Source organism: Eptatretus burgeri, chromosome 9 (genome assembly GCF_056783735.1).
Source record: "Eptatretus burgeri isolate ZD-2024b chromosome 9, Ebu_testis_v1, whole genome shotgun sequence".
NCBI classification, from domain to species: Eukaryota; Metazoa; Chordata; class Myxini; order Myxiniformes; family Myxinidae; genus Eptatretus; species Eptatretus burgeri.
In genome coordinates, this window is record NC_140969.1 from 44,811,307 (window position 1) to 44,828,329 (window position 17,023).

General features: G+C 43.9%; 2 protein-coding genes across 6 annotated transcripts in view; one reads left to right on the top strand and one right to left on the bottom strand.

Annotated features, from left to right (window-relative positions):
* The window catches only part of RINT1 (RAD50 interactor 1), a 31,443-nt gene extending 21,964 nt beyond the window's left edge, over positions 1–9,479 (bottom strand). Inside the window, exons 1-6 of one of the 2 annotated variants that reach the window (XM_085894984.1) lie at positions 9,138–9,479; positions 8,711–8,952; positions 5,655–5,828; positions 5,378–5,527; positions 3,137–3,293; positions 2,833–2,943 (exon numbers count right to left, since the gene is read on the bottom strand). In XM_085894984.1, coding sequence (XP_085751110.1) covers positions 2,833–2,943; positions 3,137–3,293; positions 5,378–5,527; positions 5,655–5,828; positions 8,711–8,952; positions 9,138–9,260 — 957 coding nt within the window. In that variant the 5' untranslated portion in view covers positions 9,261–9,479. Of the gene's footprint in view, positions 1–2,832; positions 2,944–3,136; positions 3,294–5,377; positions 5,528–5,654; positions 5,829–8,710; positions 8,953–9,057 lie in introns of both variants that reach the window. The other variant, XM_085894983.1, reaches the window with a different exon arrangement.
* Positions 9,480–15,814: 6,335 nt separating this feature from the next.
* The window catches only part of SRPK2 (SRSF protein kinase 2), a 115,797-nt gene continuing 114,588 nt past the window's right edge, over positions 15,815–17,023 (top strand). For 2 of the 4 annotated variants that reach the window (XM_085894986.1, XM_085894988.1), the window contains exons 1-2: positions 15,819–15,966; positions 16,200–16,260. In XM_085894986.1, the coding sequence (XP_085751112.1) occupies positions 15,921–15,966; positions 16,200–16,260 (107 nt within the window). In that variant the 5' untranslated portion in view covers positions 15,819–15,920. Of the gene's footprint in view, positions 15,967–16,199; positions 16,261–17,023 lie in introns of all 4 variants that reach the window. The other 2 variants (XM_085894989.1, XM_085894987.1) reach the window with 2 other exon arrangements.

Consider the following 17,023-nt stretch of genomic DNA (forward strand, 5'->3'; position numbering starts at 1 on the left):
ATAAAACAAATTTGACCTCAAAAATAATTCACTGGTTGAATTCAGTGACGTGAAATAAAAATCCTCTTCAAATTTTCAAGACAATCGGATGAAAATTGCGGATTTTAGAAATCTCACCGAAGTTGTTGACCTTTGGCCTATGTCGACCTTTTGGCCTTAAAAAGAATAGGCTTCTATTTTTTTATGACAAACTAGACCATGTGGTGAAGTTTCGTGAAGATCGGATTTAAATTGTGACCTCTAGGCGACAAACACACACACAGACAGACAGACAGACAGACAGACAAAATCGACTATAAACCAATATATTGAAAAATCTTCGATTTTGCAAACTGTAATAACTCTATAGAAATATGTATCATAGCATTGCTCCCAGTGGGAGAGGTATTACAAGCTACTAAAAAAAAATATGGTAATTCAGGGGGAATTATCCTGTCTGTAATTATTGGGTCCTTCGTTAGTTTAAAAAAAAAAAAAAAAATGAACAAAAACGGTTTGTGAATTTGAAGATTTTTTGTTTTTAATGATAAGTTGTATTCTTAACCAGAATATTATCTATATTTTAATTTGCTGCAACAAAGTACAAATAAGGAGGAGGCATGAAGTACAAACTATGGACAGATTTTAACTCTTCCATGTCAAGTGCTGCCCCAGCTACAACAGTGGGGATGCTGAGGCCATTATATACCATATGTATATGACATACATCATTATGTACATACGGTACATATATCCAACTATGCATAATGCAATTGCTGTACATCTTTGTTGTGAATGCACCGTATGGTTCCTGGCCACATGCTTGTGCACAGTGCTCTGCTTTGAACATCTCCATAACCTTTGCAAGTAATGGAATCTATAATTACACTTATCGTGTTTTTTAAACTTTTTATTTACCTTGCCCAACCCCCCCCCCCCTCAGAAACTAACAAATTTAATCAATGGGGCAGAGTTAAAACACAGGCATGATGGTCCAAATGGCCTCATGTGTCCACGTTCCTTGTATCGCACTGCGAGTTTCTTTGTCTCACATAGTCAATGTTACCCCATGCATGTGAAGTGCAAAGTGGGGTTAAGCAATTGGTTCATGTCTGTCCGTCCATCCGTCCGTCTGTATTATCAGTTTATGATTGAGGAAGAACTTATTTAAATTGAATACGAATCAGAATATGAATAGGAAGACAATTTTGCGGTGTTACCGTAATTTGGCTTTGAATTTGTCCCGATCGCACATGTCCGGAGAGGAGTGACATAACATTTTTACTCTGTCTGCCTGTCGGGCAGCCAAACGAAATTGAAAATCATTCCGAACAGGAAACTTGCTGTTTTTAAGGATGTTATAAAGGACACAAACAACAGGCATGGAGTACTATTGCAACATGTTAGATAGGGTGATGTAACAGACAATGGGTAAAAACAAATTAATTTAATTATATGCCTTTAAACCTCTTTAAACCGTTATTTAAATTTAATTATATACTTTAACACTGCAGAACACAAATTGCCTTCATAATATTTCCAAAAAACCTCCAGTTTTGCAGTGCATGGACAAGTTATATCGGGTGTATGTATGTAATAGGAGCCTTCAAGCACATCCCCTGAGTGGTGGGCATGGCATGAGAGGGTGCGGTATCGGCATGAAGAAGAGGACGCCGATATGGCAATGAACGATGCCGAATGATGCTGCTTTCTGTGGTGATCGATAAAGCCTCCATCTCCGAAGCTGTGACTCAACGTCGTCTTATACAGTGTATAATGGAGGTGTATGAAACTGCTTCAGTAGCACTAAACTTCCGGCGTTTTAAAATAATCTTTAAAATCATCTATCTATATATTACTAAAACTCTCATCTTGTATGTATGTATGTATGTATGTATGTATGTATGTATGTATGTTCCCGAAATACAGCCAAAACGGTACACGGTAGCACAATAATTTTAGGGCCACCTTACTCATCATTCTCCTGCGATGTGCAGTATCAAGTTTCGTTAAAATCGGGCAACGAAAAAATTGTTTAAAAAATCAATTCCCGATTCAGTCAAGTACTCTTCGGGAGAATTTGATCAATGCAAACAACCTCAGCGGTATAGTTCACTGGAGCTTTATTTATTTATTTATTTTTGAAATGTTTTTTTTTTTTTTTCTTTTTTCATCAGCCGCTGTCACAACGGGAACCCAACGGGTTCACGGGTCGTCTGGTTATTTTATTAAAGTTGAGGTATATACCTGAGCATTGCAAGGAGTATTGTGTCCAATGACCTCTCTCGTTCCTTAATGTTTCACATCGTTCCATTAACCAACACCATCACATTATTAGAGACTACCGTCATGTGGAACCTGCTCAAATACACAAGGTGCATTGGGGTCAATGGACAGGAAGTTTTAAGCATCGTTTCCCTACATTCCTTTCAACAGTTCCACATGCTCTACAGTGCACTGAACTGCACGAGTCATATGATAGGAGTCAGACTGGCGTGCCAAGTGTTACCAGGGTTAGACTGTGCAGTGGCGTATTGTACTCGATGACTGGAGTGCACTTGGAAAGCAACACTTTCGTAATGTTCAAAGTGTTGTACAGGATATGGAATACTTGCAGCAGCCTACATATCGTACTGTATTGATTGATTGTGTTATTGCAGACGGTCATATTGCTCGGTCTTTCCAGCACAACACAAATTTCACATCTGTTTTCTCATCAATTTTGGGTGTGTTGCATACAATTTATCATAGTCTGCTCAAATGGGAGAGCCAAAAAAGTTTTTGTGTTCATTCATACGATATCCAGAAAGTGTAGTTTCAAAGAGTTGAGAGTGAACTGCAGAAAAGACCAACCTTAGCATCGAGCAAAATGTCTTCTTTCGTCAAAATGGGTTGAATCACCATTTCCAGAAATGTGCTGTGATTGCCAATCCAAGTTAGCACCTGCGTCATGTACCACTCCGGCTGTGGGTAGAGAGAGTCAACGCCACTGGAATACTTGCAGTATCGGCGGAATGATTGGCGCACTCATGCTTCACAGAAACCAGCAGTGGGAAAACAATGAAAACCTGAACACAAGTTGGTGAAATGTAAACAATAAACAACAAATCCTGCCCCAACCCCACCCCACCCCTCCCTTCTTTCAAAACCTGCATACCTTGTCAATGGCATTCGTTTGTTTGTTTCCATAAAAATGGTATTTAAACCGTTTCTGGAGTGGCCGGAGCATGAGCTGAAAAGGCAGCGCAATGGGAGGCAGGCTTGGGAGCCAGAAAGAATCTGGTAGGGCACTCTGCTTGCTCACAACTTCCTCCCTACCCACACAAGAATAAATTGGGGTGGAGCAAAATGGAGGATTGACGCCATGCAGACTTGTTAACAAGCATCCTCAATTTAGCATTCCCATTCGTGCAAAGTAGCAGCATGGAGCACTTCTGCCACCCTCGTTTCCATGCCAGGACTTTTTGCCGACACATTTGAAATCGATAAAATATCTCTCTCTATAAACCAGACTCACCCCCTCCCCACCCCTCAATTTCATGAAAGACTCAATAACCGCTTCTGGCAAATTTATCTCATCTTTGTTCCTGCTTGTCTTTCTCAGACTGGACTCTTACATTCGCACGTCGTTTTTACTGTTTATAAATCCATGATTTCTCGTCACTTCCTGAACAAATCAGAGTAAAAGCACTGCTGGTCACGAGTTTCTGTAAATTTCTCGATAAAGCCGGGTTTCTACTCCGGGGTTTCTCTCGTACGTTTTCATTGCAGAATCAAAGGAATATTGCAACATTCTCAAGCTTGACAGGAAATGCAACAAACAGAAACCTATGCTGTAACATCGATATGGACAAGCCAACGTTTTTTTTTTTTTTAATTAATTTTTTGGGATTTATGCATGGTCGAGGCTCGTGGAAGAGTGAGGACACAGAACAGATCAAGACACAACACTGCAAAGGGAAAACACCAATGGCAAGGTGGAGGGAGAAAGTTAACGGAGACGGACAAACGAGGGATGCAAGTAACGATGAGGGGAAGGGGGAACACAAAGGGTGAACAAGATGGATATGTAAGCAAAATTTTGGGAGGGGTGAAGGTGGTTTAACGGGTGTAGAAAAGATCATGATTTTGGATGGGAGGTGACTTGAGATTCTAAAATTAAATACTGGCTTATTAAAAAGAATAATGCTGATTTTGTCAAAGTGCAAACGTCACGAAGAAGTAATCGAGTAGCCGCTTCATTGGGTTGTAAAATGCAAGTAAATGCAAGTGTAAATGTAAACGTTTTGGAGGTTCGAGGAGGAGGGGTGTTAGAAGAGTCCTTCATCACACTGCTTTGTTTGTTGTTTATACCGCCTCCTCCCCCCCTGCTCTAAATTTGGAGGAAATACCTAAACTCATCCAACTACAAGGCCTTCATCTGGAGCTTGATGGAATATTGCTCTCCCCTATGCACTGGCACCCCTGCCTCACACATTACTCAGCTTGATGACACAGAAACCAAGGCCTTAAAGATCATTGGAATCTCCTGGGAAGAAGCTGAGTCTGTGGGCCTATCCATAGATTGGGACAGGCCCAGAGACTGGAGGGCAACACGAAGATTTTTCAATTGCAGACAGGTCGGTGGTCTCTGTCTTCCTCCGCCTCCTGTCTGGTCTTGCACCCTCTGCCCTCTTCGTGTTTTGCTCCACCACCACTCCCCACCCCCCACCCCAGGTTTCTGCAGGGTACAGGCAGTCCAGCAGCAACTTCCTTCTGGTGAACCTCTCCAAATCCAGAATTACTGCTCACCTCCACTCATTTATCCCTCTTTTTTTTCTCCCCACCTGTCATACCAACTGCCACATTCTGTTCAATGTCATTCTTCCCTCCAGGTTTTCAAGACAGCTGTTCACCACCTTCTCAGATCACGTCTCCTCCCTCCTCTAAAACAATATTTTCTACCACCGTTAAACCACCTCCACACCCCCAAATTTCTAGATTTTCCTTCCTGAGAGTTTGCTTCTGTATACATCTTGTTCACCCCCTGTATTCTCCCTGACCCCAAATCCTTACCCACACCCCTTGTTTGTCTGTCTCTGTCGATTTTGTCCCTCAGTCCTGCTGTTGGCATTTCTTTTGTGCTGTTGTGTCCTATCTCTCCCATGAGTCTCAACGTTATATAGAAATTTTTATTTTTACAAAATAAAGTAATAAAAAAGCCAAATTCAATGCAGATCAAAATGTTAGTCATTTCAAAAATTTTTTTTTTTTTTTAAAGGTTAAAGCATGCTCACAACAAAGCCAGAGGAAATGCATCAGACTGAAGGGCAACATGAAGACAAAAAAACAAGAGAGAGGCAAGTTAACAAACGAATCATGCAGATGTGTCGCGAACAGGAACAGAAATATCGATTACGGTATTTGCAGCTGTAGCAGGTGACGAAACAAAACAGCAAGGCTCGCCCTCAATGCCCCCGTCCCGGCCGAAGGCCCAGCTGGTAACGACTGAAGCTGCATGGGTCCCACAAAAGGCCATTTCAGTTGTTTCAATACCTCTTCAAAATCACTGCACGCACGCACATGTCATACATGTGATACAGCACGTACGCACACCACCAGCTTTGCAAAGACCAGGATTTGCTGTTCATTCCATTGGAAAAATGAAAAGAAGACGGCTACTTCACCAGACAAACCTTGTCAGTTTTACGCACAGAATGTTGTGCCAGAAAAGCAGCGTGGATCTCACAAAGGCAACAAGGTGGGAGCACGATGAAGGCTTCAGCAGCTGGTCGAGCTCGGACAATGACACAAGCTTGCTTAATGCCTCGGTGATGCTGCTCGTCATGAGATGCTGCTGGATCGAATCACTGTCACACAGGTTCACGTGCAATTCAGCCAAGCAACACAAATCCAGAACAGTCACAATTTTGTAAAAAAAAATCAAAATTTTTATTTGCAAACATTCTAACACCTTCACGTACATGTAAAGGGTTTCCTCAGCAATCCCTCAACACAACTACTACTTTGGTGATCAGTTATTTTGTACAATCGTCATCGCCACACGAGTATCAACAACTGAAGCATTGAGAGAAATGTCACGAAGAATAGATGTCTGATATACGAAAGCTAAATGTTCAACGTCTTTTTTTAAATATCACACGCTTGTACCAACATTCGACTACACAAAAGTACATGGACAGATCGGTCGGTCGGTAGGACGGAGCTCATTTTAATGTCCACCCATCTCTGACATCATCAGGGGCGGGGGGGGGGGCAAAAAGGCAAACGCTTGGGGCTTCTCAACATCTAGGTTAATAATTAGGTCAAACCCAAGACATTCGGTTGTTCAAATAACAAAGGAAGAATCAAGGAGAGAAAAAAAAAATTCTCGTCACCAGCTGTCAATAGGACAAGTTGGGAAGTCTGCCACCAACGGACATGTAACTGGTTGCCAGCTGACCGATACACCACATTATTATTGTATGCATGTATGTGTGTGTGTCTGTACAGAGACATGGAAGAAGTAAATAGACACTTTAAATTTCTTCATTTCATCTGTGTAACGCAGTTTTACTCAATGATTTGTACTGATATTCGAGTATTTCTTTGCAGAAACGAGTTCCTGGGTCTTGTATGACAATTAACTATGCCTCGAACCCAGGGAGCACAGAAATTTTCAGATTTTTCATTGAGGACGAATTGTTGGCCAATGGGAAGGTGGAGTCAGCCAGCATCAGAGAGGTCAGAACCTTGGCATTCCGCGGTTAGCGGAATTCACCAGCGAAGGCAAGGAATCCACAGCTTCCCGTTCCGGTCGATCTGGTGCCTCAGAAAGATGTCTTGGAGCTGTCAAGCGGTCCATTGAGAAAACTCGCCATTGCAGAAGAGGTCCAAGTTAGCTCAAGAACTGCCGTGCGGTACCATCATCAACTGGGCAACTGTGGGAGAGCAGCGAGGAGAAAACCTCCTCTTAGACCAGCCAACAATCAAAGGAGAAAGAAGTGGGCTGACGAGATGGCCACCAGACCCTTGGAGTTTTGGCAAACTGACATTTTCTCAGATGAGTCGCAATTTACTCAATTTTCTGACAGTGGACGCGTATGGGTCTGGAGACTTCCCAGTCAAGAGTTCTCTTTGAACCGATTGCAGCCACCTGTCAAACACGGTGGATTTACAGTGATGGTTTGGGGATCAATTTGGAGCACCGGTCGGTCAGAGCTTGTGGAGTGTGTTGGCAACATCAACTCTACGATATACATTTCTATCCTTGAGGATGGACTTCTCCCCATCTTCTCCACTGGTCAGATGGTCAAAAACAACACTCTGTTCATGGAAGATGGAGCTCCATGCCACACTGCAAAAAAAAAGACCAAAGAATGGCAGGACAGAAATGGGATCAAGCGACTTCCATGGCCAAGTCAGTCTCCTGACATGAATCCCATTGAATACCTCTGGGCCATATTGGATCGAGCTGTGCGGAAAAATTCCAGGAAACCAACATCATGGGTAGAAATCCCACAAGAGAACATTTCAGAACTCGTTATTTCTATGTCTGAAAGAGTAAAAGTGTCGAAATCTGCAAATGGCAAATCTACAAAATACTCGTGTATGTATTAAAATGGATCAAATGTTCTTTTAATGTTCAATCAATAAATTGTTTAAAAATCATGGTTCCTCTTTACTTCTAACCTGGTTTCCCTGCATCATGAGCCAGAAGCTCTGATGGGAAAACCAACTACCTTTGAATCTAGGCGTTGAACTCCATTCCCCGCTCGTTTATCACTGCTTTCGTCTTCCCATTAACTTGTGCAGTCGAACATCAGGCCTGGCCAGCAATTCATCCGTGACTTGGGGCCAAAAAACGTTTACCCCAGCAGACCCGCAATAAGGTGAGAATAATTGGCGTCGTCTGAAGTAGTATGCATGGCGTTGGCCTCATGGCTACGGTAGTGGGCTTGGGATCCTAGGATCCTGAGTTCAAATCCTGCTCATCTGTTGAATTAATACCAGGTGGGGTTGACTGCCTGTCATTCCTTCCGAGGTCGGCAAAATGAGTGCCAACATGCTGGTATCCTGTGTCGGAGTGGCGACACGTCCAGGATTTTGCCCAATAGCTAAGGAGACTGCTTAGGCAACACCGACGCTCTGCACAGAGTATGGTCCCAATGGATGGATGGATTTACTTCTGTCATGTCTCTGTATATAGGAGGGGGGTGTGTGTGTGTATATATATGTGTGCAGTTTCACTGGAGCTTTCTAATGTGGAATGTAATCCACTGAAATGATCGTCATGATCTCCTGAGTTGATTAGTCTAATTAACTACAAAGAACCAGGAAGAATTCCCACGTTTTGAACGCACGCCATGTTGAGGTGTATAAGGCAGCTCAATCTGTCCTTCCGCGGCACGGCATTCTACGTACAAAATAACGATAACATTGTAACAAACCTGATGTTAATCAATTCAAACAATACTAACAGTAGTACAATTTGGTAAGAATAATAATGAACGTATTTAATCTCCACACGGACCCAAGCACATCTCGGTTTGGTGAAAAGCAAACCCAATGGTTAAGTTGGACAACAGGCGGGTCTGTAACAAGGCCTTGAAACCGATGAAAACCACAACCTGTGTTATACCAGTTCGGTGTCCTCCTCACCAACACGTCAACAACATTCCAATATGTACTCCTTCCATTAAACTTTGAGGTTTTCCCCCCCAAGAACGACAAAATCAAGCAAAACTCGAACCTGAGCTCCTCCACCCACGAGATCCACTTGAGGTAACACAGATACTTCTCAAGCCCCTCCACCTCCGCCACCGGTCCTTCCAACAGTTGTAACCAGGGTTGCAGCTCCTCCACAAGGTCGTGAACGTCATCGGACAGACGACTGCGTCGCTCCTGCAGCTCCTGCGTCGCTCGAGCGACGTCCTCAGTCCCCAGCAGGGCTCGCTGGACGAGGCGGGGAACCTCGCTGGACGCCGTCACCACCTGGTGCACGTTGGGAAGTTAGCCCGGCCCGGACGGACGGCACGCACGCACGGATACACGCGGTTCACACCGACCCGTCCGTCCGTCCGTCCGTCCGTTCGGTACCTGGGCCTCAAGCTGCGCCTTTTCCGCCGACAATCGCGCCAGCACTTCGGGTAATCTTCTCCGCAGAGAAACCGCGTTACCTGCGAACTCCCGCTCCACCAGCCCAGCCACATGAGCCGGAATCGGCGCAAAGCCTTCGTTACTCCTTCGAACACCTCTCGTCCGGGTAGTTGTACCGGTAGTAGCAGCAGTCTCATTGCCATTCCCAGTCGCTTCCACCGCCGCCATGACCACTGACGTGGACACCCACCTTCTTCTTCTTGTTGTTGTTGTTGTTTTACGGACCACTCTTCTGAAATTCCGACAATCTGAATCCCCGCGGACACCGGCCACGTCCCTCTCCTCCCATTGGGTCCATATATTTATTTCGTACAAACATATTTGAACTTTTAACCGTCCCCAACACGTTTCCGTACGATGGGGGACGACTCACACAAGTCAAACTAGAAACGGCCACTCGTGAGAGAGAGCACACCACCTCTGCCTGTTTCATTCGTTTACATGACGTTTTGTATCCCACTGATTGGCCGGATCTGGATTCGGACCTGAACTAAAATGTAATCGCCTTGTTCTCGTCACCGAACCAACTCACCTCACCAAGTTTCCTCTGAATATTTCCACAACCTTTTGAGACATCCCACTATAGGCCTATATCGTTTTTGGGACTTGTCACCTCAATGGTGAAGAATCACTTTTAAAATTGTCACCAAATCCAAATTCGGATCTTCACCAAAATGGGATCATTTTGTCGGTGTCACATTCCCAAGCTCTCCACCAAATTTACTCTGAATCTGTCCACAACTTTTGAGACATCCCACTAAAGGCCTATATCGTTTTGGGCCTTGTCACCTCAATGGTGAAGAATCACTTTTAAAATTTTCACCAAATCCAAATTCGGATCTTTGCCAAAATGGGATCATTTCGTCGGTGTCACATTCCCAACCTCTCCACCAAATTTCCTCTGAATCTGTCCACAACTTTTTGAGTCATCCCGCAATAGGCCTATATCGTTTTTGGGCCTTGTCACCTCAATGGTGAAGAATCACTTTTAAAATTTTCATCAAATCCAAATTCGGATCTTCACCAAAATGGGATCATTTCGTCGGCGTCACATTCCAAAGCTGTCCACCAAATTTCCTATGAATCTGTCCACAACTTTTTGAGACATCCCACTAAAGGCCTATGTCGTTTTGGGGCCTTGTCACCTCAATGGTGAAGAATCACTTTTAAAATTGTCACCAAATCCAAATTCGGATCTTCACCAAAATGGGATCATTTTGTCGGCGTCACATTCCCAAGCTGTCCACCAAATTTCCTCTGAATCTGTCCACAACTTTTTGAGATATTTTGTTCACAAACAAACAAGACAGGGGTGAAAATGTAACCACCATCCACCTTCGGTGGCAGAGGTAAAGAGACTCTGAGAAGGGTTATGGCCAAGAACATTAACCATATTAAATAACAAGGCATTCATTAAGTACGGCAGGTGTAGAAAATCAAGTTATGGACTTCTACTCACCACTAAAGGTTGATCACCTCGTCTAGGACGCACAACACAACATGGGCGTGATTATGGTGGGTAGCGTTGATGACCGAGAGTCGGGTTGAGGGACAAAGGTAGGGTTCAAGGACAATATAGAGGGTTAATAAACTCGCACGAATAATGCATGTGCACACTCATAAGGGATTTGAAACAACAAAGTGAATTATGGATATACAACTATCATTGTGTACAAACATGGTAATTTTACCGTGGATGACATGTGACAATCAAGAAAGTCAAATGTAAAAGGTTAAAATGCAAATCATATTAATGCGACCAAACATGACTGCACATCAGGTGAAGTATATGGGAAATCCTATTATATTAGCACAATGAGCTACTTTGCCAATCTCCATTAAGTAATGCTATTGCATGACCCCAGGAAGACACTGCCATCATTGGGTTGGAAGCAAGTGCCATCATTGGTCATTGAATTGTATGGTAGCGATGATGATAATATGACTGAGTATCTGGAGAAATGAGGGAAACCATTGGAAGATAAGGGTTTATATGAAGATCAGTAGATCAAAGACTCAAGACAGAATATACAGATTGTCAGTTTGAGTCTAGGGAAGAGGATTGTGCTGGAAGTGTTAAGATTTTGGGTGAAGACATGGAGAAAGTGAGTAGCTTCATGTATCTGAGGTCAGTCGTAGTGACAGAAGATGGAAATATGGCTGTTCAAGGCCACCATCTCAGATCATCCCCAATCAAAAACCATGACCTTTTATACCCTTGGTAACCCCTCCCAATCCCTACTCCTTCCAAATTTCCAGTTTTCCCTCCTGAGAGTTTCCTTCTCTATCCATCTTGTCCACCCCCTACATCCTCTTCTGCCCCCCCCATCCTTCCCCACACCCATTGGTTGTCCAAGTCTCCCTCTATCTTGGTCTTCAACTTTGACGTTGGTGTCTCTCTCTCTCTCTCTCTCTCTCTCTCTCTCTCTCTCTCTCTCTCTCTCTCTCTCTCTCTCTCTCTCTCTCTCTCTCTCTCTCTCTCTCTCTCTCTCTCTCTCTCTCTCTCTCTCTGTCTCTGTCTCTGTCTCTGTCTCTGTCTCTGTCTCTGTCTCTCTCTCTCTCTCTCTCTCTCTCTCTGTCTCTCTCTCTCTCTCTCTCTCTCTCTCTCTCTCTCTCTCTCTCTCTCCTGTTCCTTTTGTCCCAATGCGTCCTGATACATTCAGCGTACTCGCACTAACTCTTCCACGAGAGTTGTGGAACTGCCTTAAACTTTCACTGTTGGAACCAGGCACTCCTGGCTCTAGAGGTCCCAGGGCTGTCACCACATACGCACGCATCAATTAGTGGAGAACACGGTGAAGGATGACTCACCAGACCATAGGCATAGACCATATCACATTCATCTACTTCCCAGCAGTCCATTGCCGAGTTTTCTTGCACCACAAGACCTGCAAACGGGTGTTACCAACTGTGATGAGCAGTTTGTGCATAGCAATCCTGCTATGGTATCCCGCCCTGTGAAGTTCCCTTCTGACTGCTTTCGACGAGACGGATTGCTCACGACTATACTGTGGGAACCATCAGCTCCAACATCGTCCCCATAACTGAACTAAAATGAACAGGTCTGTAGTTCCCCAATTCTTCTGTGCATTATTTTTTTTTTTTAAATAACGGTGTTACATTTTTCTACTCTCCAATCCTCCGGTACTTATCCTGAGTCCTAATTCAAATGAGTCCTTACTCAAAAGATATCGGCTAACATCTCGCTTATCTGCTCCACCACCTCCCTCAATACTCAAGGGTGCATATTATCTGGTGTTGGAGCTTCAGCTCCTCTTCGCTTAATTCCTGGCTGATTCTTTACTTCTTCCACTCCCACCTGGATCTTCTGTAAAAGCCTTTTCTCACCAACTTGATAGAGACTTTCTGCTATTGGTAATTCCCCTGACTGTTACTGTATAAATGCTGAAGCATAATGCCTGTTTTAATAAGCTTGCCATCTCGCTTTCATTTAACCACTCTCCCTGTGCTATTCCACAATATGCACACACTTACTTGTCTTAGTACTTCAAGTAATCATTATCCCCATGCGTTTTGAAAATAAAAAGAAACAGAACAGAAACAATGGAGTACCACAGCCTGTAAGGCTTATAAAATATAGCAGCAATACCCCTGGGCACTCACCTGGTAACGGCTGGATAAGATAACGAGGGAACCACTGGTAGGCATGGATGACCCACAAAATATGTAATGGAGAAGAAGAAAGTCAATATCTATGGATGTTTTTTTTTGATGCCATGAACAAACTTTGGTACATTACGGGTGATATGATGAAGGTGGTAGTCAAGTTTCATCAGAATTGTGTGTGTAGTTTCTGAGAAGAAAGCAAATACCTCTTTTGGGGGCAACCCCCCCCCCCCGTAGACTACCTCAGACCCCGTTTTTTTAATGGTGTGAACAATCTTTGTTACATCACGGATGATGAAGCTTGTTCCACTTCCGCCATTTTGTTACACTTCTGGTCACGTGATCAGCATGGCCTCCGCAATTTAACATCAAGACCCTGTCCTAATGACCCAAAATTGGTAGCACTTTAACTGGTGGGTCTGGAGAAGAAGATTTTCCCAAACATTGACCAAGTCGGCCATTTTGACACACTTCCAGTCACGTGACCAGCATGACTTCCACAATTTAAAATCCCAACCCTGGCCTGATGTTGTAACCTAAATTTGGTAGCATTCTGACTGGTGAATCAGGAGAAGATTTTGGAAGGAATTTGCGTGATGCCATTTTGACACACTTCCAGTCACGTGACCAGCATGACTTCCACAATTTAAAATCCCGACCCTGGCCTGATGTTGTAACCCAAGTTCGTAGCATTCTGACTGGTGGATCAGAAGATTTTGGAAGGAATTTGCATGATGCCATTTTGACACACTTCCAGTCACGTGACCAGCATGGCTTCCACAATTTAACATCTCGACCCTGGCCTGATGTTGTAACCTAAATTTGGTAGCATTCTGACTGGTGAATCAGGAGAAGATTTTGGAAGGAATTTGCGTGATGCCATTTTGACACACTTCCAGTCACGTGACCAGCATGACTTCCACAATTTAACATCTCGACCCTGGCCTGATGTTGTAACCTAAATTTGGTAGCATTCTGACTGGTGGATCAGGAGAAGATTTTGGAAGGAATTTGCATGATGCCATTTTGACACACTTCCAGTGACGTGACCAGCATGACTTCCATAATTTAAAATCCCTACCCTGGCCTAATGTTGTAACCCAAATTTGATTGCATTCTGACTGGTGGTTCTGGAGAAGAGGATTTTTGAAGGAATTTACTGAGTCGGCCATTTTGACCTACTTAAAGTCAAATGACCAGAACCAGCTTTGCAATCCCTGCTACTAGTCAGGAGAGGAACGTTGCTGCAAAATTTCAGCTGGATCGGCCCAGCGGCTGAGACGAAGTCGAAATAGGAGACCGACGGATGGACTTGAATTTAAATTCTAGAAAAGGTAAAAACGGGGGGGGGGGGCGGTGGGGATATTGTCACTGGTTCCTGTCTGTCTGTCTGTCTGTCTGTCCATCACGCTATCTCCTCCTAAGAGTTTGGGTAGAAATTTACCAAACTTGGTAGTTATGATCACCACATGGCACGAATGTGCAAGAGCAGTATCATTTTTGGTCCTGCATCCTGGGGCGGGGTCAAAAGGTTAAATTCCCCAAAAATGCAATTACGGTCACATTTTAAACCATTTTTAGATCCTCGTGGAGGATCTCTAAGTCTTACTCACGTTGTTTATCGCAAACCTGATACATCACAATGACGTCATATTCGTTTTTATGACGTCATCATGACGAGGACGAGGATCTTAGCTCATTTGAGCTTGTTTTGTCTGTGAACAGGATATCTCAAAAAGTTGTGGATGGATTCAGACGCAGTTTGGTGGGTAGGTTGGGTGTGTGACAAGGAAGAATTGATTCGATTTTGTTGAAGATCCAGATCCGGATACTATATTTACCTCCACCACCGAAGGTGGAGGAAGTGATGTTTTCACCCCTTTCTGTTTGTCTGTTTGTGTACATGATATCTCAAAAGATTGTGGACGACTTGTGACAACATCGGGCAGCCGATTCGATTTGGGTTCAGGTCGGGATCCAGATGTGGCCTATAGCAGTAGGATACAAATTGTAAACTGTTCAGCCCGCTGGAGGAATGCACTCCTTGAGTGCTCTTCCAGTTGGTAGTGTAACACACCTCGAGGTCTGACTATTTTTTTTTTTTATAAAACTTTTCATCGAATTTATTTTTATTGTTTATATATTGGGGGCCCTGGGTATCTTGCTGGCCCTGGCCTTGTTTGCTCTGCCTTTAATGCGGCCCAGGAGAGGGTGATGTGTGTGTGTGTGTGTGTGTGTGTGTGTGTGTGTGTGTGTGTGTGTGTGTGTGTGTGTGTGTGTGTGTGTGTGTGTGTGTGTGTGTGTGTGTGTGTGTGCCGTCCCTTGTATGGTTGTTAAACTGGGCATGTCGTCTGCTGGCATTAGTTGGTAGTTAAAGATTACACAGTGGCCTTCGTGAAGAGTATGCGAGTCATCGCCGGCATCCTGAACAAATTACAAATTCTTGTTCCAACATTGCGCTCCCCCCTTCCCAAGGGAACGAAGTGTAAAAAGGGTCAACCCCCCTCCCCCCAAAGGGGGTCGCTACGCCCCTTAGCATGTGGAGGGGTAGTAGTGGTAGTGGTAGTGGTAGTGGTGGTGGTGGTGGTGGTGGTAGTAGTTGTAGTAGTAGTAGTAGTAGTAGTAGTAGTAGTAGTAGTAGTAGTAGTAGTAGTAGTAGTAGTAGTAGTGATTTAAAGCATTCTTGAAGTCGGCTAGCTTCTGTTTGACAACACAAGGTCTTGAACGGGGGGGGGGGGGTAATAAACAAATGGACTTCAAAGGCACACATTCAGAGCCTCATTTACACATGAGTTCAGCATAACACTTCCCCACAGCTGTTATTTATATAAAAAAAGCTTCCTGGACGAATTCATGATCATGATGCTGATGAGAAAGGTCCTCACAAGTCACCCATTTAATTTAATTTAATTTAATAAAATAAAATTTATTCGTTCTTTTCAATCATTCGTTTTTCTTTCTTTCTTTCATTCATTTTTTTTTTTCTAAATCACCTCATTCTTTGACGGAACATACTGAACGTCATTATCCGGCGTCTGATGAAATAAACATTATTGATTGTGTGAAGTAAAATTTTTTTTAAACCTTGTTTGTTTCGAACGAAAATCCTTCCTTTTTAAATTGCCCTCTGACCTCGGCGAACCTGCAGCCGAGTGGTATCAAGGGCCTCAGTGCGCATGCGCAGCGGCCTGTCCCGCCTAATCACGATGAGCAGTCGTAAGGGTAAGGCCTGTTACCTTCTCCCTTATTCTCATGACGTTTCACATCTCTTTTGGCGTTTTGTTAACCGCTCATGGGCCGCGATGTCGGCCCCGTTTCTCTCCGAGACGTGCACCATGTGTATTACACGAGCTGGTGATTGCCTTCCGTTTAATTGTGTGTAATCATGTGCTCACGGCTCGTTTCCTCATTATTGTCCTCCTCCCCCCTCCCTCTTCCCTCATGTTATGTGCCAGTCCTCGCCATTCAGGCGCGTAAGAAGCGAACCAAGCCCAAGAAGGAGGCTGTCATGAGGAGGTGGGTGTTGAGGATGACGTCGTTAACGGTTAAGAATTTAATTATATATATATTTTTAATTTAAGTCTGAAGGATTCAATGTCTCACAGATGCCTCAACACTTTACTTGTAGTTTCTCAGACAGACTGTGGTTTGTTGCATTTTTGCCTTCGTGTAGCCGGTTATCATTGTTATGGTGAAGAAAATGTGACTTCCTTGTTTTAACGGGCTGGGGTACTCCATAGTGCAGCACCCCCGCCTGCGCAGTACCACAAGTTTGCAGCCGAGGTACTCTATGGTGCAGCACCTCGCCTACACAGTACCATCAGTTTGCAGCCCAGAAGTTGTTTTTTTTTTTGAGAGAGATAAAGCGATTAAGGTTGCTGGTGGATCTGTAGCAGCATCTTTTTCTCCCAACCAGCGTAATGGAGCAGGAAAGGAAAGAGGAAGAATGCATGCCCAGCACAAAGGTTGTGCATGTTCTTCAAAATGCACAATGACCATTGTTAATCCGCTCTCACTATTGTGATCATAAATTCATTCGTTTGGTCACGTATTCAATTCAAATTCAACCCTCCCCCCCTCCTCCCCTTTCCGCCACACGACGCCCTCCCCATCCATACCAAACACTCTCTGTTCCCTGTTCATCCTCGTGAGCACCATACTATTTCCTCTATGGCTGGATACCTCACTTGCTGCCTCCTTACCTCTCCCCCTTCGATTCATATCTCTGCTAAACCTCCTTTTTCCTCTATAACATCCCCCTTGCATTTCTTATATTTCC